The sequence below is a fragment of the Ruditapes philippinarum genome, unplaced genomic scaffold (assembly GCF_026571515.1).
Source record: "Ruditapes philippinarum isolate M1 unplaced genomic scaffold, ASM2657151v2 ctg2701_1_1_1_1, whole genome shotgun sequence".
NCBI classification, from domain to species: Eukaryota; Metazoa; Mollusca; class Bivalvia; order Venerida; family Veneridae; genus Ruditapes; species Ruditapes philippinarum.
This window is the reverse complement of record NW_026853988.1, coordinates 35,192-57,443: the sequence shown is the minus strand read 5'-3', so window position 1 is coordinate 57,443 and position 22,252 is coordinate 35,192. Positions and strand designations below refer to the sequence as shown.

The 22,252-nt window shown below is 31.0% G+C and overlaps 1 protein-coding gene across 2 annotated transcripts; it reads left to right on the top strand.

Moving 5' to 3' along the window:
• The first annotated feature begins 400 nt into the window (after positions 1 to 400).
• On the top strand, positions 401 to 20,253 carry LOC132738626 (heat shock 70 kDa protein 12B-like). 2 transcript variants are annotated; one of them, XM_060726186.1, is made up of 10 exons: positions 401 to 535; positions 6,696 to 6,765; positions 7,114 to 7,401; positions 10,896 to 11,099; positions 12,917 to 13,043; positions 13,382 to 13,998; positions 16,897 to 17,199; positions 17,483 to 17,704; positions 18,352 to 18,508; positions 19,092 to 20,253. In XM_060726186.1, exons 2-10 carry the CDS (start codon positions 6,703 to 6,705, stop codon positions 20,144 to 20,146), a joined length of 3,036 nt encoding a protein of 1,011 aa, XP_060582169.1. In that variant the 5' UTR covers positions 401 to 535; positions 6,696 to 6,702; the 3' UTR covers positions 20,147 to 20,253. The 2 variants fall into 2 exon arrangements, with proteins under 2 accessions (XP_060582169.1, XP_060582170.1); XM_060726187.1 differs by having other exon boundaries at positions 441 to 535; positions 7,127 to 7,401.
• The last annotated feature ends 1,999 nt before the right edge of the window (positions 20,254 to 22,252 follow it).

Genomic DNA, 22,252 nt, shown 5'->3' with positions numbered 1-22,252 from the left:
AAAAACGGAAGCAATGACGTCACATTTTACGTCATCAAATCAGCTAGCTGTAGATTGAAGCTTGCACATATTCCTTTGTTTTTAATTCACACGCATTAGGTATTTCTATGAAAATTTCCTTCCAACAGTACTTTCAGTGCTTTGATTTATAACAGGTTATTCGGCTTCCTTTTCACAAAAATATCTGAAAAAAATGTGAACCCTCGGAAGCATTAATCACAACAACATTTAATGACAATTGCAGGCTCTGTTTGATTGAGTTTGTACATAAGAGATAATGAAAAAAGTGCACATCACTAACGCTCCCCCTAAATTCGGCCTGTATAATTTATTATCTCGAGAACGTCATTATGCTGATAAAATAAATTTGTGTAAATAGATTTGACACAATTTCATCACTAAAATGAGTGATAACGGTCGGTTTGATTAACATTTTCATATTATATTTCTATCGATGGTGGTTAGTCTATAGCTTGCATGTTTGAATTCCAGATGATAGTTTATATATAAATGCAGTTCAGATTTCATGTTTAAGGTATGTAAAATGTTTTTATTTGGGTTATTGGTTTGTTTGTTTGATTGTTTGTTTGTTTGCTTGTTTTTGTTCTGAATTTTAACATATATCTCGGGGGTTAACTTTCCGGAATGAACTAATCGTCTACATACTCCACATACCTTTTCGTGAGATGCATGACCATGAGACACAACGTCCTAGTTAAATTTCGCCTCAAACAAAAATTTAAACAAGCGAATCCCGGATTACTTAAAACTTCCATAACTTTCTAAGTATGACTATGTACAATGCACTTTTTCGGTTGACGCCCCTGTTTACGTCGTTTCTGAGCTGGGGCAATTATATGGTCATTATTCGGACAAATTTAATCAGCAATGACAATGATAAATCTGTGCCGATCTAAGGTAACATATGATACTGTTGGACATCGTTTTGGTGACAAAGAATAAATGAACTATTATTTGTGAATGAATTGCGTGATACTGCCGATGTCAGGAATAAAAATATTCCTGGCGGTCTTACACAGGTCTATTGATTTTATGAGAATATGAGAAGTTCCATACTTAGCTTCTACGGCTATTAGAGTTCTGTTCCAGGTGCCTTTCTTGGCTAACCACTCAAAATCAATTGGCCAAACGACACTTCTTGAGACGTAAATAGAAAATTTTAGACGTAAATAGAAAGGATAAGCAACCTTATTTCCATAGTCACTTTGGCACGGGCATGTTGAACAATGACGAAAACATCATAAACGTCGAGCATTTTCGAAACCACATAAGCACAAGATGAACTCTTGTTTCTTGCTGAAAGTTTCTGGGGCCTATATGATAAATACGAAGAGTTTCTAACAAATCAACAAATCTAAAAATGTGGCAGGAGTCTTCCCATAAATGCCTTCAACAATTACAAAACGTATATTGAAAAAGGTATATCCCTTTTATTTAGAATCTTGTTATGCGGTAGTCGAATAAAATCGAAAATCATGTAAATAAGTCAAACGTTAATGGAGATGCCTACACCAACGCCGGTAAAATGGAGCGTTTTGTTTTGATTTATTCATTGTCCATGGTAACCTATAGTAAAGAGCAATGTATGTCTTATACGCATGTCTAATAGAAATTTATTCTTACATTTATTGTTATGTGAACTAACTGAATTCTTAGTGTGATATAATTGTTACCATGCTTTATAAACTACTACGATCTTTTTGTACCGTAATAGTGTAAAATTCGTCGTTCATATATAGCACAAATCTGCACGGAATTCACGTGGGCTATGTTACACAAATGTTTGTCGATATTGTACATGAAAAGTAAAATGGAAGGTGGAAATAATGATGGTTAGTCTTGTATTTCACTTATTAATAATTTTCTTTCTTGTTTAAAATAATATTGATATAAACGCACATACTTGTATAATAATGTTACTTTATTTTAAAACGTTAGTGTTGACAATACAAAGAAAATTATACAGATGGTTACTTGTAAAAATACATGCCTATGTGACGGTTTTTAATTTAATTTTGTATATTTGTTCAGATAAAAATAGATTTGTTTTGTCATTCATTTAAATAAACTCTTTATCTATTTATTCTATATTTTGAAATCAAAATATTTGAAATCAAAATATTTATGACTCATTTCTTTTCTCTAGGTACACTTCTTAAAAGGTGTACAGCCTATAAAAATTGGCAAGGAGGAATTTCTTTTGCTTTTGAGGGCTTATAATTCACATCCTACAAATTTGTCTGACGTCCTAGATGAAGTGCGACAGAATCTCGACGGCTCTTTAAGTAAGTTGAGGTCAGAATGAGCGATGGAACGTCTGGATTACTGTCCAAAATAGCGAGGATAAAAGTGGAAAACTTTTAAAATTTAGACATACATTGTACGGTACAATATTTGAATAAGCCACACCAAAAATTAAGAGACATAAAAAACATAAAATCTGTAATTTTAAAAATACGTGTACAAGTATAATTCATATTCTGCTTCTCGATTTCAACCTTCTACTTTAAATAAGTTAAGTATCTAAAACGCGAATTAAACGTCTTTATATAGGAATTTCATGCTTATAGTGATCGTTTATGTTGTCGAGGAACGGCAATGAAGATACATGTTATTGGCTATGGAGCACAGTCTTTAGAACGCAGGGATAGACACAAGAGAACAAGAAGAAAGCCACACCAGGATAATCAACCAGGAACATCCTCTGATTTGAATAAAAGCATTTAATGGACAAAGCCTCTTTGAATACTGTGTATGCATGCTGCCTATTTAATGCTTATGTGAAGTTACAGTTAGATATAAGCAATAGTAACAGAGATATGACAGAAAAACAAAGGCTTCGTAGTACAATACATTGGTGAGGTGACCTTGACATTCAGTATATAACGGGCACAGCTTCTTCATGTACTTTGTATGCATGCCTGTAACGCAAAGTTTATGCAAAGTTGCAGTAAGATGCATGAATCAACAAACGTAACAGAGATATGGTAGAAAACAAGTTACCAAGAAAACCAATGCCTTGGTGGGTAGAATAGCATCCCTATTCTCTGAATAGTGAAGTTAAAACTGAAACTCAAGATAATTAAAAAAACAACTACATTTTTAAACTGAATTTATTTGTTTCGAAATTGAATAAAAAGTATCCATCTGTCTTTCTACCTATATTCTAGGTAATGATGGATTGATCATAATTGTCACAAGTTATAAGTAACAAAACTTTATAAACATAATAACATGATATTGGTTCATGAACTTTGAATAAAGTCTACAAAGACTTTTTTATGTCATAACAAACAAGAACTTCGCGAGTCGGACGTGTCTCCTGACAATACATGTAGTATACAATTAAATTAATTTGCAAATAAGCAAATTGGCAAATCAGCAATTAGCAAATAAGCAAATTGGCAAATCAGCAATAAGCAAAATAAGCAATTCAGTAGTTGGCAAATAAGCAAAGTGGCATGTCCCTACCGAATCCCGGTAGGGACATTCCAATATTTGCTTATTTGCCAATTACTGAATTGCTAATTGCTGCTGATTTGCTTATTTGCCAATTTCCTACTTGCTTACTTGCTTATTTGCTAATTACTGATTTGTTTATATGCCAAGTAGACACCATTTTATTATTTTCATGACACAGTCTTATTTTTACGGTATACGATTAAGTATCAGACCTTATCAATAAGGTTGTGCTAGTATGGACTTTTCTGGTGGTGAATTTTTTATGATGTGACGTGCACATGAAAACAAACTATTGAAAAATATTATATTTCAGGTGCATATCACATCATACTCTCCATGAAAAAAGTATATACTTGATTTAAGATATAAGCTGTAAACCCCTGTACAATTTTGTATTGGATGCACATATTATAACTTGTCTTTTTTGTTTTGTGCAAGTACACTAAGCCTTTTAGTTTGGTTCAAGTTTTATATCAAATGTTACGGTAAGCACTTTTTAGCTCACATATCAGATATTGACAGAGAGAGCTTTTGTGGTCTCCTTTCGTTCGTCGTCTACCCGTCCGTCAACAATTTTGTTAACACTCTAATAGTCACATTTATGAATATATTTTTGTGAAACTTGGTCAGAATGTTTGTCTTGATAATCCCTCGGTCAAGTTTTAATATGGGTCATATGCGATAAAAAGACCAGGTCACCAGGTCAAATAAAAGGAAAGGGTTGTTAACACTGTCGAGATCATGGAACTTATTCAGAATATTAATATTTATGATTGCTAAGTTCAAACCTGAACTAAGTCATCAGGTCAAATCTAAGGAAAAACTTGCTAACATTCTGGACGTCAAATTTATTTGTGTATCGTAATGAAACTTCTAATTTCAAAATGTTTATAGAAGTTCGAATCTATGTCGTGTTGGGTCAAACACTAGGTCTCCTTATTTTTTTAAGCAGGCAACTTATGTCAGATGATCGTTTATGGCAATTATGGCCCTCTTGTTATCTTTTTTTTTAGTGTTTGATCTTACAGCAGTGTCGTCTTTGCTTTGCATATTTTCCATATGTTAGGTTTATGTAAAATCTACACAACCAATTGGTAACAGCTGTGACAAATTACATATCTACATAAATCTACACACTAAAATGAACCTTAGACTCCGTACGGAACGTACCGTTCCGTATGATATGTTGATCGGGCAAATCCCTCCATTTGAAGAAGCGTTAAACTAGAGATCACGTGACAACTCTGTATGAGCACGTTTTCAATCAGAGTGGTCAAAGAGTCATGAAAACTCTGTGCATTTCGGAAATCAACCTTTATATAACAATAATGTCGCTCAGTCAGCCATGCAGTCGAACACCGCACAATTAGACAGCCATGGATAAACTTCAATACAGAATATCTTTACTGAAAATATTAGTAGTTATAACCACGTAAAAAAACGGCGTGATAATATTTTTATTTAGAATTTTACAATAAAAGGAATAGCGAAATGTTTAGAACAATCAATATTATGTCTTTAAATGTGGTATAACACAAAAACAGATATACCCAGAATTTTACGATATTTTAATAACATTGAAATAATTGGTTTTCAAGAAACGAAAACAGATAGTATAGAAAACTATGATGTTTACTTTAAACATAGAAAAGAGATATCGAAAGGGAAATCAGGCGCTATTGACTCTGCTGTAAAATTTTATTTAAAAACATTTGTTCATGTCATAGAGGGTTAAAGTAAACATGTAATCAGGTTCTGCTAATTAAATAATTTATCTTAAATAAGGGACATTTTAATTGTGGTAGTATATGTGCCACCTGAAAATTCCAGAGTATCAGATTGATGACACTTTTTCTGAAATACAAGACGATATTAAGTTTTTTCTCGAAAATAAATACACACCTTTGTATCTTGGTGATTTGAATAGTAGAACTAAATGATTACATGACTGTACAGATTTAGATTTTGATGTTCCATGAAAATGGACTGAATGATTTTCTGTATGATATTTAGTCAGATATGAATTGTTTCCATGATGCAATTATCTGTTTCAGACGAAATAACCGAGATGGAAATGTGAACAATTTTGAGTTTAAGTTTGTTGATTTTTTAAAGTATTGTTATATGTCTATTTAAATGGTACAACAAAGGGAGATCTACGCCAGTCGGTGACATGTAAAAATGTTAGCTCCGTCAATAATAATGTGTGTTCGTAAAATGTATTTAACATGATTGTCCTAGAATACTGCCCAATAATATTTGACGTATGTAATCCTTTATCCTTTTCTTTTATTTTGTTTTAAATTTTGAGAATCATACACAAAACAGAAACAAACATTGTTTGATACATCCATTGGTGATGAATTTCATTATATCTTTGAGTGTTCGTGTTTTGTTTACAGCATGACACGTTGCTTGAAACCTAACTATTTAAAGAAACAAAATAAAATATACATTTTATTAATCTACTTATGAACATGATGTTAACCTTTCAGATTACAGGGAAAAAATGTTTATTAATTAAAGATTAGATTAAGATTGAACTGAGTCAAAACTTGTATGAATGAATTGCTGTGGAGAACTCTATTTAAGAATTTACTGTAATATTGACTCCCCCGCAATATTTAAGTTAAAAATGTATATGAAATGTCATATTGATACTGTTTGGCTAGTATTAATTGAATTAAAATTCAATTCAAAATTAAATTGAAAATCTTAGTAGTAATCAAATAATCGCAATTTTACATAACATAAAGATATAACTCTATGAACTCTTAAGCTGTCCGATTGCCAATGCGTACAAAATATTTGTCCCAGTAAACTACAATATTCAAGTCAATTAAATAACTGAGACATTACAAAACTCGACCATAAATTATAAAAAATGACTTAAATTTGTAAGTGTTGTTTTTCTTATTTACTCATTCTTCACAATAAAAAGTAAAAAACTATCATTTTCGAAAATCAGAGTGAGATAAGAATAATCTAATAATTTCGTTCTAAAAGTTTTCAAGCCTAAATCAAACGGTTCATGAATCTCGGGACGAAATTTTAAATTTTTAAGTCTTGCCTTGTCGAAATACATCATTGGAGACCCTTTAAGATATCATTAAAGGATATATAATTATAGTAACTATATGTACAACACAGACATGTTTTGATATCATTTGACTGTTTATATCAACATAAAACGGTTCAATATTATTTTTAAGATTGAAAATGGAGAAAGGGAGAGAATTTAGACAGCATATGAAACAGGATGTACTATCACACTCAAGAAAGGTAGTTAATTTTGGATATATTTGAATTTAAACATTAAATCAGTATTTAAATAAAAACAAAATAATACAAGGGTTTGTGAATAATATTTTGCCCACTTTTTACTAATCATGTAAATATGCAAATTGAATTAAAAAAATAAGATGTCTGAAATACCGATGGCATTTAAACGAAATTATTAGCTAAACTAAAATGTTATTGTAACAGAGTTTGAATGTAGAAATATGCCTAAATTTGTATTTTATGTTTGTCAAGAATCAGTCAAATTGTCAGTCTCAAGGTCAGTAAACATATTATCAACTTGTTCTACAATATGTGTGTGATGTGTGTGTGTGTGTTTGTTAATTCTAGGCAATAATTGCAGTGGCAATAGAGTTCAATATGGAGACATCAAGACTGGCACTCTGTTTGAGAAAAGATGTTAATGAAGATTCGATAAATATGTTCTGCAAGCTATGGCAAAACTCTGGTGTTGAAACAATATCAGCGCCATTGAATGTTATCATTAAACCGGATGGCAAAACATTGTACTGTTATGGATACGACGCGGAATATTGTGAACTCGAACTGACAAACAGATACAATCAATATTATTTCTTCAAAGATATTTCGATAAAGTTGGTGAAATCATTTAAGGAGGTACAATGTTTTGTTTGTATATTTCCAAAGTAGTTAACAACTTTTTACTCTAGTTTATTAGATCCTTTGTCATAGACATGTGCTTTAAATGCCAATATTGTGTATAGTTGTTTATGAAGTAGATATAAGCCGAAAACTGTTCAATGTGTAAAATATTGAATTTCATGAGGCGCGTAGCGCCGAAGGAAATTCAATATTTTACTTATTGATCAGTTTGAGGCTTATATCTTACTTAAATTATTACATTTACTATCAAATATCATGTTATCAATCGAAAATTTAGAAATAATGTATTTTTGTGCTAGAAATGTGCAATATTAATGTTTTAGCAATTATCTTTTTCTTACTTGCAAAACCCTATAGGTAGCCTTTTGAATAACAAAATGTCGGTAGCATGAAATTTTCGTGTTTTGAAATATGACATGAACACAATGATATACACAAAATATACCAGTTACACAAAATGTTCAACTTAACACACATACAATATACATCAATTTACATTGGAGATTTTACAAGAAATAATAAAAATGAAATGTTTTCAAATTTGTGTTGAATCTCGGATATTTTGAATGATTGAAGAAGAATTTATACTGACCATTTAGTGTTTAAATGATATTTTTCTTACTTTATTACAACTATCAAGGATGTAAAATGTTGTGTCAGAATTGCCATTAGTGTGAATTTTGGATATTTACGCAACGAAATGATATTTTCTTATTTTTGAATTGGTATATGTCATACCACAGGAGTCTGGAATCGTTTCTATATATACGATGTCAAATATAGCCGCTTTTGTTTCAAATAGATGTATTCATTTTCTCTTTTGTATTTATTTGAAAAGCCGACCATTACACTTACTTGAAAAGTTGACCTTACTGGAACATAACGTACATACAATTAAGCAAATCAAGTATGATTGTCATGTAAACGTATATTTAAAACAAAAAGAAAGAAAAAAAACGGACAATAGACAAGAAATAAACAATCCCATAAAAATCTGTCACTTGGAAAGCGTAAACAGTGATAAGATGTTAAAAATTTGACAAATCGAAAATCAGTAGGCTTGGAATAATGATTCGTTAAATGAGCAAGATAACAACTATTGTTCTTTTCGTAAAATTATGCAAAATGCGCAATATTGGACTTACACATTAATATTGGACACCTACCTGTACTGTATTAAAACTACAGTACGGTCAGAACAAAGGAATCACGTCATAGTAGTTATTTAAATCTATGAAAACAATTACCCGTATTCGCGTATTAAAGATACATGTCTTTTATATGACTGACAAAGATAGAACATGTGTGTTTGTTTTTTTGTGTTTTAAAATGAAAGCCTTTTTTAAATTTTGAGCCCATACTGTAATCAAGCGACATGGTCGAGTGGTTATTGTGTCAGCATTGTCGTGTTGGTATAAACCCTGTCATGGGCAAACAAAGCGCTCAATGTGTCTTTTTGAGATTACAATTTGTTAGTGCGTCCATGCGCCCGAAGTAAAAATTTTATGCAAACAACTTCTTCTCAGAAAACACTAAGCAAAATTTGATGAGGATTGTCCTTGCATGAAGCTCTATTAAATTTGTTCAAATGGTTCTGTTCAATTGAACATGTGGGTCAGGAGAGCTTAAAAGGATTTTTCAGTAGATATCAATAAAATTCATCTCTGAAAGTGCAAGGTATAGCTTAGATATTTTGTGTGTAGCATCATCTACAAAAATGTTCAAATATAGCCCTGAATTAGACTCGCCCCAGGGGGTCATTGATTTTTCTTATATGTATGTAGTACAACTTTAAAATCTCCTCTGAAAGTGCAAGGCTTTGAGCTAAGATATTTTATGTGTTTTGCCTCATCTGGTGAAAACAAAACAAAAATGGTTCAAATCATAAACCTGGGATCAAAATTTGTTTCGTCCCAGGAGTCATTGATTTTCCTTATATGTATATAGTAAAAACTTTAAAGAATCATCTTCTCTGTTTCGAAAAAGGCTAGATATTAGGCATGGAACATTGTGTAGAAGACCCTTATCACGATTGTTCAAATTAAAGCACTTTGGTCAAAAATGCCCCGCCCCGGGGTTCATCGATTTCCATTTTATACATAAAGTATAAATTTACTAATCTTCTCCTGGCCTAGAGCTGGTATCTAGGGAAATTATAGAACTCTTCCATGAAAATAATGTCTAAACCCAAGATATTTTGTATGTAGCATAACACCTAAAGAACTTGTAACAATGTAACAATAAAATAAAATCATATTCTATTTGGGAATCTAACTTTAAGCATTTTATATTTAGATACTATTACATCATAGTAATAATATTGTTGCAAGATCAGTTTTAGGTCAGTGTAGAAAATACTCCTGGAAAATAAAAAAAGGCCGAAAGAAAAATTAAATTTGTTTATTGTACCTGACTTACATTTTTTATTTATTGATTGTCATAGTTTTTTTTTCATTTTAACCCGTTATCTGTTTCAAGTGCGTAATTCAATTTTGAAAACAGTTGAGCTGTTATTGGGATTATTGAAACAATTTTACCTACTTTCTTGTGTTTTGATGTACAGACCGATGCCAAATTGAATTTTGATATCCACTGACATACTTATTATATTAATGATATCGTTTGACCTAGGTTTTCGTTTTTTGCTGTACAGACTTAAACTATTGACAAGGGGTGCAATTTGCTATCCTGAATTAAATTTTGAAAACAACTGGCCTACTTTTGATATCTTTGATATTGCTTGACATACTTTCTTGTTTGTATGTACAGACTTGAAATTTAGAACAGTGGTGTAATTTTGTATGTTGAGATGACTTTTTATATATATGGTCAACCACAGTAAAAGGAAATGCAACGTACAAGAACCACAACTATCTTTAATTACCGACAACCATAACTCTATTCAAATTCTTTTACAAGGTATTCATTTACTAGTAATTTCCTCATTTCCAAAACAGTCTTGCGGGTGTATTTAACACATTTAGTGATAGTTTTAGTTAAAGCTAGGTCACAAATAAAATGGGACTGAGCCTTCATAATCAGGGAACGATATAAGGGCCATCATGGCCCTCTTGTTTTAAACTTTGTACTCATTGCTTAGTACTGGTTGATTCAAAAATTGTAAGTGCATATCTTCCTATACAATCAATTATATATTAATTATACCTGATCTAAATTCTACAACATTTAATTAACTTCTTGAATAAATAATTTAAAACGCGACATTTCCATAAGTACAGACTCTGTGACACGGTATGTTATTTTTAGTGCCATTGAAGCAAGTATGAACAAAATTTAGCTTAGTTAATTGTTGTTTAAATTCGTAGATGCATGTTATTTGTATAATTCAATTAATTGTTACACATATACGACGAATGAAATTGGCTCAAAATTTCTGTACTGTATATCACTATTGGTTATATTAGTCCTAAGGAATGCATTGATTGGCAAGTAAATAACCTGTTGATGTTTATAACATTTCTTTTTAGAACAGCGATCTTCATCTGAAAGCAAAAAATGGAAAAACACTTCCTGCCTTAAAAGTATTCACACTTGTTGTAGAATTCTTCAAAAGAGAAAGTCAAAGACTGTGTCCGCTTTTATTGGAAGGCGACAAACTCTATGTTATTATTGTACCAGAAATATTTCAAGAAATTGGGGCAATTGATTTTATGAGGAACGCCGCTCTTGAGGTCTGTCGTTTTCATTTTTAATTAAACTTTGTTTTTGATAGAGCATAAACAAACTATATTTAATTTTAGTATCGGTTTCTTTATAACGAAAAGAGAAATTATTTTCTACATGTTTTTTCTTAGTAATACACAAACTTTTAACTAAAGTGATATTATTCATGAACAGTTGTTTATATGTATAGCATAAAACAAAGTTATCACTTGTTTATTTTAAGATAAACAAAGTATGGAAAATTGATTAAGCAAGCCAATATTTACGACATATCACAACAGAATAAAATTAACAAGATTAGCCGCGCTTCGGAGGGGTACTATACGCTCGAATAACATTTTGCCTGAGTATTCAAAAATATTTTTTTAATTAGTGAATAGACCTTTCACGAAACACGATTATAAATTCGTTATCGACCCGAAATTTGAAGAATTTGTCATCCTTGTGTATGATTATTAATTCTTTGAAGAGATCTACTAGGCAACATAAATACGCTCTGGACATTGTAGTTTTCTACAAAAAGATTAAATGTGTTTCTTATACGTCAGTCAACATAAGACATGTGATCCGGAGGTCAAGATTATTTTAGTTTTAAGATAATTGCTTATTAAGGTTTTGTAGAAAACTTCAAATTAAGGCATTTATATCAAATACTGTTTTCATAATTAAGTAGTGAAAAATCTCAAGAAATCTTTATAAAGAAATAAGATTAATTTACGAAACCTCAAAGATGGTGAAAATTTTACCCAGGGTCATGATAAAACTTTTATAGAAGTCAAGTAAGCAATGTCACGTGTCAAATAGCCAAGCTTTTGACAATGCAGTTTTAAAGAGTAAAAGTTACAGTGATATGTTTTTCTATCATTGTATTTATTGACACAGGTGCCCCTAGGGGCAATGTAAATATTTACTAAAACAGCAGATAATTATCAGTTTTAAGAAGGTCAACAGGACAATATCACATATCTTAATTGTAGGAAATGGAAAACGAAAAATGTTGCAGGCTCTGGTGATTTAACCTGTTCTTAGAATGTGCTGGATGTAATTCTGCTTAAGCCGAATAGTACCGAAATAGACCTTTTCTTCGTTAAGATGCCAAATATATACATTCGTGTTACATTATGTAGGATTACACTTTCTGTTTTTGTTTACATCTGAAACCACGTGGTATAACTATTTTCAATCCGTTTTAACTTCGAGGTCATTATAGCTGAGGAGGTTCCGATTATTGACAAACATGTTTATTATCATAAATGGATGGCATTTCAAACAGTTGATAAATTATGTATTGCACAGATATGACGATTTTTCTTTTTTGCGTCTATTTTATCCAGCACTGGGATAAGGAACAATAATTATGAAATTATGAAAGCGCATAACCTGAAATGCATCATTGCAAGTCGGGCTATATCTTATGAACTATATGTCCATAGAACTTACTCTAAGTATTTTTTTCCTGTGATTGGTGTGGTTGCTAATGAATTAACTAATTGCATTTATATGATTAACTTGTAAATCTTTGCATTTATTTTACACACAAAATATAAATCAATTGATAGTATGTTTATGTTTATTAAAATAGATATGTTTATTAAAATCTTTATATTTTTCAGATTATTATTTTTGTTACGTGATTTCAAGGAAAGAGTCAAACAAAAACAAGAGCCTTTTCATTTTCTTGTCTTTTTGCAATTTGCCGGACAAATTTCAAATTTCCGAAAAGTTTTATTTTGCCGAACAAAAGCTTTATAACATGTCCAATAAACATTTCTACACTGAAATCTGTCTCGATTTTTTTAGGCATATCTACAATGTTTATTTATAGGCTGGAATAAATATGAAACAGCTAATTGTTGTAACTGAGATAGACGCAGTATCTTTGTTTCACCAGAAAGAAACACATTACAAGACATCTAGCATCGGAAAGAAATTTATGATTATCAATGCCGGAAGTAGGAATAGAAATACATATTTTTTAATAGATCCAAAATTATATATTCATTATCACGAGGGACCTTCCCTTTTCCTTTATAATATTTATTTTTAGTAACTTATTTTTCCCAATGTTTTTGTTTAAATTCTCGTTTATGCGTTTATGTATCATCTTTAAAATTTTTAAACTCGGGGACTAAATCTGATCATATTTCGAATTATTTTTTTGAAATATACATTAAACGATTCTTTGTTCATGTTGTTTTGTTTCCAGTTTTAGAAATATACTTTTTGACATTTGCTATTTGCAGAACGATTTTTATATGGTTAAGTATAAAAATACATTGCATATTTTTAGGTTATTTTACAACCATTGCAGTACATGAGTCGCCTGATCTGGGAATAATCAAAGAATATAAAGGTGTTGAATACAAAGAAGCGGGCAACAGATTGTTAAAGAAAGCATTCAAGAAGTTTTGTACCGACATATTTGGAGAGTGTTTGTGTACATCATTTAAAACACATTCAAAACAAGACTGGTCGGAGTTGAAAATTGATTTCCTGAGAAAAGCACTCACGTTTGATCTTTGCACATCAGATGTTTTTAGACTTAAATTTCATTATTCATTTTTGAATAGTTTAAAGAAAGATATTACTTTACACAAATTCTCTCCAGGAAATGAATCAATTGAAGGCATTTCGATAACATGTGATAAAGTATATTTTCCCGCAGAACTGATAAAAAAAGTTATTGATCCATCCGTACAACAGATCATCTCCGTCATACCCACTTTAGCTGATATTGATGAAATTGTTGTCTTTGGAGAATTCGCGAAGCAACCGATGTTGAAGAATGGTGTTAAAACGAAATTTGTTAACAAGAACGTTGTATTTTATGACAAAAACACAGAAGCGGCGTTGAAAGGAGCAGTTATAATTGGTCTTGGTTTGGGTCAGATTGAAAAAATTGACAAGGTAGGTTTTTTGACAACTGGCTTCTCATATATATCATTGCTATAAACGACTATAAATTTTTAACTATAATTCTCGCGATTAGGTTACAAAAGTACTTCCGAACATCATATAGACAGCAATCAAGAAGGTTACATAAAACTTTTTTATTGGCAATTATATGCCACAAATATAGACTTTACTACCTATTGTGGAAAACATAACATTGATGGAAACGTTCTGCCTTTTTAGATTACAGAAAGGCTTTCGATCGAGTTAGATTAGATTTTTCAGTTATTACTCATTTAAAATTTAACTTTTAAGCAATGTTTATTTAGCTTTTTTGGTGTGATATAAATAAAAATCTAACACATGGTCTCAGACAGGGGTGTGGAATATCATTGATTTTTATTATCGTTGCCAATGTCTTACCAAAATTAAATCGAGAGAAAAATGACGTCGATAGCTTCTAAATAACAAATAAACGATGCAAATTTCGCAACAAGCCGACAATACCACGATGGTTTTAAAATGCACAGAATGCATTATAAACTTTTGCGTTTTTATCTTCAACTTAATTTGAAAGATAAGGGATAAATTTGCGAATTTTAAATTATCTAAAATTAAATGGGGAGAAAATAAATGAAAGCTAAAGGCGTGTTCTTTGGCATAAATAACAAAAAACGTGAATAGTTAAGTTTGGAATTGAAAAATAAACTAAACAACAATAAACACTTATTATTATTGATTATACATGGGAGAAAAGAAAGCCGAGTCATTATCATAAAATAAGCTTCCAACATTTAACTTCTTAATCCAATCAATTTGATTTTACAGAAAGAAACTCAATTTATTATTCATATTTATATTATAATACATATATATATACACTTTTCGTACAATAAACTTGAAAATATGAAAAGAAATACATTTAAACATGATTGACTTGACAGTTTTGCACTATGATTAAATCAAATTTGTAAAATCTCTTCTTTCAAAAGTTTTTTTTTTCTAAAATAAATTCGGCAAGAATGTCCTTGTTTATAACTTGAACATAAAATATGCCTAAAGATTACCAAACAAGTATTATCATACTTTATCTTATTTCTATAACGAACTTATGAAACAATGGTTTTATTTAAGAATATTTATAATAATTAGCCAAGACACTTCATTGATATACGTAAGGAGGAAATTTGGGGTAATGAACAGATTTTATGTGACAAACAGTCTTCATTTTTATTTTATTGGATAAACTCCCGACATTATTTTTATAAATAATTTTATCTATCTGTGAACATCTTATTACTTAGTTTGGCTATCTAAAATTTACACGCTACGAAAAGCTAGAACACAACTCTAGAAATTTAACAACTTAAAATCCCAACAAATCAATCACAACTAGGGTTAAAACTGACTTTCCACCTCTACTCATGAAAGAATCAAACTGAATCAAACAACTTAAAACATTCTCAACAATAAAGCAGAAAATTCATACATTCATCGCTTATTGGGTATAATACTTGAATATAACCTTCCGTTGTATAAAGTGGACCTAAGTATAAAATGACGAATCGAAATATATACATAAACATTTCTATTATAAACTTATTCACAATAAAATACCGACAGAGGATAACAATCGCGAATGAAAATTATACAAGAATACAAACTGCGTTTAATGCTATTGCACTGAACATTTCTTTCATCAGAGCCGATCGCTAGATGTTTTCTCTAAACGAATTATTGAAACCTTTAAATCGATTGGAATCTGTAAAATATTTTTAATCTCCAAAATATTGTACTAGGTTATAGCAATAGTAATATAATGCAGTAAGCAACTCTTTGACGATTTGATTTGATTTTTAAAATCATTTGCTTAAGTATTTTTAAAGCTTATATGAAGGGGAATCAACGTACCGATACTGTAAATACTCATGGAAACTTTCTAGACGAACTTAGCAATATGAATCTATACTTTATTTATAAGAAATGTAATTTTTTTTCATTTATCGCTTTTTAAGATACTTTTAATAGTATCATACCTTTTTCTAAATTGTGATACATGTACTTATATCATACCAGATTTGACATGGTTGAAGTTCTTATAATGATTTTTAAGTTTTTAAATCGGAAATGAGAAAGAAACAAAACTGATTAATTACATTGGGTAAAACCTCGGCGGTTGGTCAACCTTACCCGTTTTTCTTAAAAATTTATTAGTAATTTCCAATTTCCTACATGTGACCGATTTCTTATCCCACATTATTTCTGAATCAGCAGCGAGAGAAAATGGACCACTAGACTGGATTTCAATATAAACTATTACCTTTGATCTATCATTTGGAAATTGACGGACGTGTCCATTGCAATTGGAACTCCATTTTCTCAAAGACAATAAGATTGCTGCAACTCCGTTCATTTTCACGAATAACTAAATCGTATGCACGGTATACCTCACAATGAAACCGAACGTGTGGCCGATTGTCTTAAACGAACAACGCAGTTAAATGACGGATATATAGAAAGCCTGTGCAAAATGCGAGACAAAAATTGTCACGGAGTATTTACACCTGTTTGTGGATCGAACTAGCAACCATTGGAGAAATATCTGAAGATTTCCCAATTGAGCTTTGGGGAAGAGGAGTGTACTATATTTGCAAAATATAATGTAGAAATTCACTCTGAGTTACATAAAAAAGTGTGAAGCGTTTATTGTTCATTGTCAAATTCCAATTAAAATAACTATTCTTAAAAACAACTGAGGAAATGATTTTTCACACAATCGTTTTGTCAAAACCAACATCAAATGATACATAAATCTCGAATTATTTCCAGTCTGTTATGTATAAAACTTCATCTGAGTCTGTTAAACGTTAACTTAAAGGAAACAATATCAATTTATTCTTTCTCTGCTTCTAGGCCCGTGATTCAGCTATTGTAGCTGCAATTGATTTTGGTACTACTTACTCTGGTTGTGCTTATTCTCTTCGTGCAAACTTCGACGCAGATCCGGCAAAGGCATTTACGAAAAAGTGGAACTCGGGCACTGGCATAACAGTTAAGACTCCTACGAGTATTCTAATAGAACCAGATGGAAAAACAGTCAAAGCTTTCGGATATGAAGCTGAAGATGAATATGAAAATTTAGCAGCAAATGATGAGCATAAGGATTACTTTTATTTTGAACGTTTTAAGATGTCGTTAAACATGAAGCTTGGGAAGGTTATATAAATGTTAACTTTTTAAGATTATTTTTAACTGTTAGTCTACACATCAATAGAATTTTCTACAAAAGAATCATGTTCTTCAACTTTAATTATAATAATTAATCCTCTATAGAAATTATATAAAAATACCTTGTTATTGTAGGCTAAATGCTTAGCGTCACCATGGTGATATGAAGACATGTATTTCAATAGCCTATTTTTATTTTACGTGATACGTATGTTTTGTCTTCGAGAATACAATTCATCATTCTTCGCGTAAACTTGTTGTATTATTATAGAAGCTAGATAGAAACATGACACTAGAAGACGCAATGAACAGATCGCTGCGTGCTATGGACGTTTTTGCAATGGGCATCAAGTTTCTCAAAGACGTCTTGCTAGGTATGTTGTGCAACAAACATACTGGAAACATCAGTTTGGATGATATACACTGGGTGTTAACAGTGCCTGCTATTTGGACGGATGGATCAAAACAGTTTATGAGGGAAGCTGCAATAATGGTAGTTATTTAAATTCAAAAAGAAAATTTGCTCATTTAAGGTAGTAGTAGTAGTAGTAGGAGTAGTAGTAGTTATAGTAGTGGTAGTGGTAGTGGTAGTCGTAGTGGTAGTTGTAGTCGTAGTCGTCGTGGTGGTGGTAGTGGTAGTAGTTTTTTTACAAGCACTTTTTAACAATAAATTTATTTTTGCATTTTATGATAGACTACTTTCAAAGTGATAATATAAATAGTACCTCATCATTTTATATTTTATGTTCCTTTTTAAAAAGTGTGTAATAAAATAAAATATAGTATTACTTATCATAAGAACTAATAATATAGGACCTTATCAGCAACTTTTCGGTAAAAGAATTCAACATTTTTGGAAATTTGCAAAATCTTAAAAAGTTAAAAATCCAACTTATTCATGACACTTAACTTAATAAAATGTCTATGATTATATAACTTGTTGCAAAGAACCCATTCAAAAGTGTACATTTTCCCTAAAAAAAATATAACAGATTTATTCTGCTGCTGTTGGCTTTTTCAATTGGAAAAAAATAGGCTATTGTTTTATTGGGAATGTGGCTATATTTCGCTTCTGGTGATGGAGTGAAAATGCCATGTAGTATAGAATTAAATGGAAATAAGTGTAGAAATATCTTAAAGACTGGTATACAGAGTAAAAGACTAACAATAGCTTTGGAACCAGAAGCTGCATCGATGTTTTGTCGTTACTTACCAATAGAAGCTACAACTTCCGACACGGGTGTCAACATTTCCTCGTTATCAATCGGAGCACAGTATCTGGTCCTAGATGCGGGTGGTATGTAAATAAAAATATATTGTAACAAAATTGTTTAAAGTACATGCTTTGCTAAGCTTACATTATTGTTGTCATTGTTACAACAGGGTTAAATAATTTTATCAATGAAATAGTTTTATCCTTCTTTCCAGACAATGGATTAATTTCTTTTTAATTAAAGGACAATAACAAATATTTCCGAAGATTATTTTCATTTGACATCACTTCCCAATGCAGTGTCTCATACCTACAAAGATTTAAGAATTCTGATAAAAAATAAGTTGTCATCCCATTTTATATCTCAAATTGTCAAATAATACAATTATTTATTTAATTATTTAATACAAATAAATTAGCATTGTAAATTAAATTTAATCTTTAAATTAAATACTTAAGATTAAAGATTATGTAACAAGAGCCACTTGATTGGTTTGTTTCCTGTAAAACATATATTATAAAAATTGAGGAAAAATCGTTGAAAATCATACCTTGACATCGTTGTTAATGTTCGCTTTTTCTTTTAATACAAAATAGACCTTTTTACCCTTCTTAAAACTGACAAATATTTTTTATATAATGCAATATTTGTATGATCAATTTTAAGGTGGAACGATTGATATAACAGTACATGAGGTAGATAATGATAACAATATAAAGGAAATACATGCAGCTAGTGGAAGCGGATGGGGTGGCACTATCGTTGATAAGGAATTCGAGAGTTTATTAGTCACTTTAGTCTCAAGAGATGTTTACGAGGATTTTAAACGAGACAATACAGATGACTGGCTTGATGTCTGGAGAGAATTTGAGGTCAGGAAAAGAACGATAACTACATCTTCAAATTCACCATTAAGAATTAAACTTCCTTCCTCGCTTGCAAAAAGGTATAAACTTGTCAGTAACGAAATATTAGCCAATGCTCTGAAAAATTCAAAATATGACAATGACATTAAAATTGTCAAAGACAAAATAACATTTTCACCAGAACTTGCTAGATCATGGTTCAGAACATCTGTCGAAAGCACAGTGCACATGATAAAAAGTATTTTGACATCAAGATATGTTAATATTTCGGCAATTTTAATGGTTGGTGGATTTTCTGAGTGTCTAGTTTTACAGAATGCCGTGAAGTCAGCATTTAAAGAAATAGATGTAATTGTTCCCGAAGAAGCCTCAACCTGCGTTCTTAAAGGAGCAACCATTTTTGGCCACTTGCCAAAAGTCATTATTGAACGTGTTCTAAGACATACATATGGGATTGAGACATTTGAGAAGTTCGTACTGGGACGTCACCCACCAAGTAAATGTATCATTACGGACAACGGCATGGTATGTCAGAAGGTCTTTAGCAAACATGCCGAAATAGATCAAAAGGTTAAAGTTGGGGAACCACAAGTTTGGCGTACCTACAGTCCTCAATATAAATCCCAGAAACAGATGTCATTTTCTGTGTGTGCATCAGACAAACCAAACCCGATTTACACAGACGAGGGGTGTATTCATATTGGTACGTTGCAGATTGACTTAGACGATCATGACGGGGCATTGGATCGGGAGGTTTTAGTTGCCTTCACATTCAGCGGAACAGAAATAGTTGTTCAAGCAAAGGATAGAAAAACAGGCAACGAGTCTTTCGTTGCTGTTGACTTTCTTGGATAAAGAAACGGCCTTATATATCAAAACATTTTTATTTGCCATACATATGATATATAGTCTGTGATGGCTTGTGTGTATATGAAAACCTATATGTTGCATATGATAAAATATGTAAACATTTTAAGTGGATAGCAAAGGAGTGTGATTCCTGTATATATATATATATATATATATATATATATATATATATATATATATATATATATATATATATATATATATATATATATATATATATATATATATATATATATATATATATATATATATATATATATTACGTTTGCGTTTTAATATCCGTACTTTCTTCTCTTTATTCGTAAATTGAAAACAAAACTGTAACAATTGTTTTTATTCCTGTATATTTTCATTATTTATCCTTTTACATAATTGTGTGGCGTTAATAATTGTAGCTAGAACTGAAACTGTAGTACGTACTGCTGTCAATTTTCAAGAATTTTCAAGAATTGCTGTTGATATCCACAATCAACACACAATTTTGCTAGGAGGAGTGGTGGGCTAATAGTTAAGGTGTCTGCCTCTCGACCCAAGGATCATGCTTGTTTTCATTGATTATTCAAAGGTTTTTTAAAAGAACAAAACTTCTAAATCTCAATTTATTGGGGTGCTGTTGTTGTAATTGCTGTTGTTGTGTTTCAGTTTTATTATTGTAGTTATGATTTTTTTGTTATTATTATTATAAAAAACAAACCTTGTTATGAAAATGAAAAAAGTACTTTTTTTAAAAGTGCAGCTTCAGTGGAAACATAATGTAGAATAATTTTAACAACTAATTTTAGTAACAGTTTGTATGTGTATCTGTTAACAACAAATTAAAAATGGCTAATTTAATACTGTTCTAAAAGGGAACAAAAGAGTAGTCAAATTATTATTGCATATATATGATCATCCCAAACTGTAAAAGCAATCATTATGTAAAAACGTATTAAGATTTGAATGGCGAAACGTAAATAGTAAATACAATGTAATAGTAGAAAAACGTTCAGTATGTGTTTAATACAAAAAAACTGTAATCTATAGTAATTTATGTATTTGTCGTTTGACAATTATTCTTAATGAAAACATATGGTAAACAACACACCGTTCTTAAAATTTCTGAAAGATTGAAGTTTTGATGATCATGAAAATTTATTATTCAAAATTTGATGTACGATGATTAGTGTGGATCATTCAACATGTTACATCATATATTCCGGCTAACAAATGCATTTATAGTCATTAATAACCTTGACATACACAATATTTTAGTCGAATATAAGACAATATTACTTACTTTATAAAGCCAAAGCCTTGGATATGTATTACTCATTGAAATATCACAGAACAATACGTCTTTAGACAAGACATAAACAATTGTCAACTGAGCGTCGTTGTACACAGGAATTCGGTGCTTCCCGCACACTATTTAAAAATCAGTTTTTGAAGCATTCATACGTTTGTTTTAAACAGTTATTTTTTGTCCAAAGTGGTGTATATATTAAAGCAAAGTAAATGAACTGTATTTTTGCTATTGTACTTTTTTTGTTTCCTTGCATTGTTGTATTATTAGCGTTTACCCAAAACAGCTTCTCTGTTTACTTATGCCATACAACATGCTTAACGCTTCAACTTGCCGTCGTGTTATTAGCTGATATTAAATAGGTTAGATTTTTTTAAGATATGGAAACAAGGAAGTGTAGCATTTAATGATTTAATAAACGCATTCCCAATCACAGGACCAAAGTTTCTTTTTATGATTAAATTATTTGACTATGGGAAGTTATGTAATAGAAAGAGCACCGAAACACGAGGCTATCTGATTTGTACAAGGGGGCGTAGCCCCCGAGTATAAATCAGATTGCCGAGTGTTTTGGTGTTCTTTCTCTTTTGTATCATAGTCAAACATAAAAGCACGTTCCCTGCTGTCACAATATGAAACCCCGGCAAAAATGAACCAATGAACAAACATCTGAATATGAAATTTCTGTCGCTTTCCCTTTCTCTGCCGTCACAATATGTAAACCCCAGCAAAAATGAGCCAATCAATGGGCATGCTCTGGAGTGCGGGTAACTAATACCCGCACTCCAGTTAACGCACTGTGCATGTAT

What these genes read in the sequence shown, in the direction of transcription:
- LOC132738626 (XM_060726186.1), top strand. Translation starts at nt 6,703, where the DNA reads ATGGAGAAAGGGAGAGAATTTAGACAGCATATGAAACAGGATGTACTA. An exon ending in TATGATTATCAATGCCGGAA is followed by an intron (nt 13,044 to 13,381) that starts GTAGGAATAGAA and finishes GCATATTTTTAG; the next exon opens with GTTATTTTACAACCATTGCA. An exon ending in TAAACATGAAGCTTGGGAAG is followed by an intron (nt 17,200 to 17,482) that starts GTTATATAAATG and finishes GTATTATTATAG; the next exon opens with AAGCTAGATAGAAACATGAC.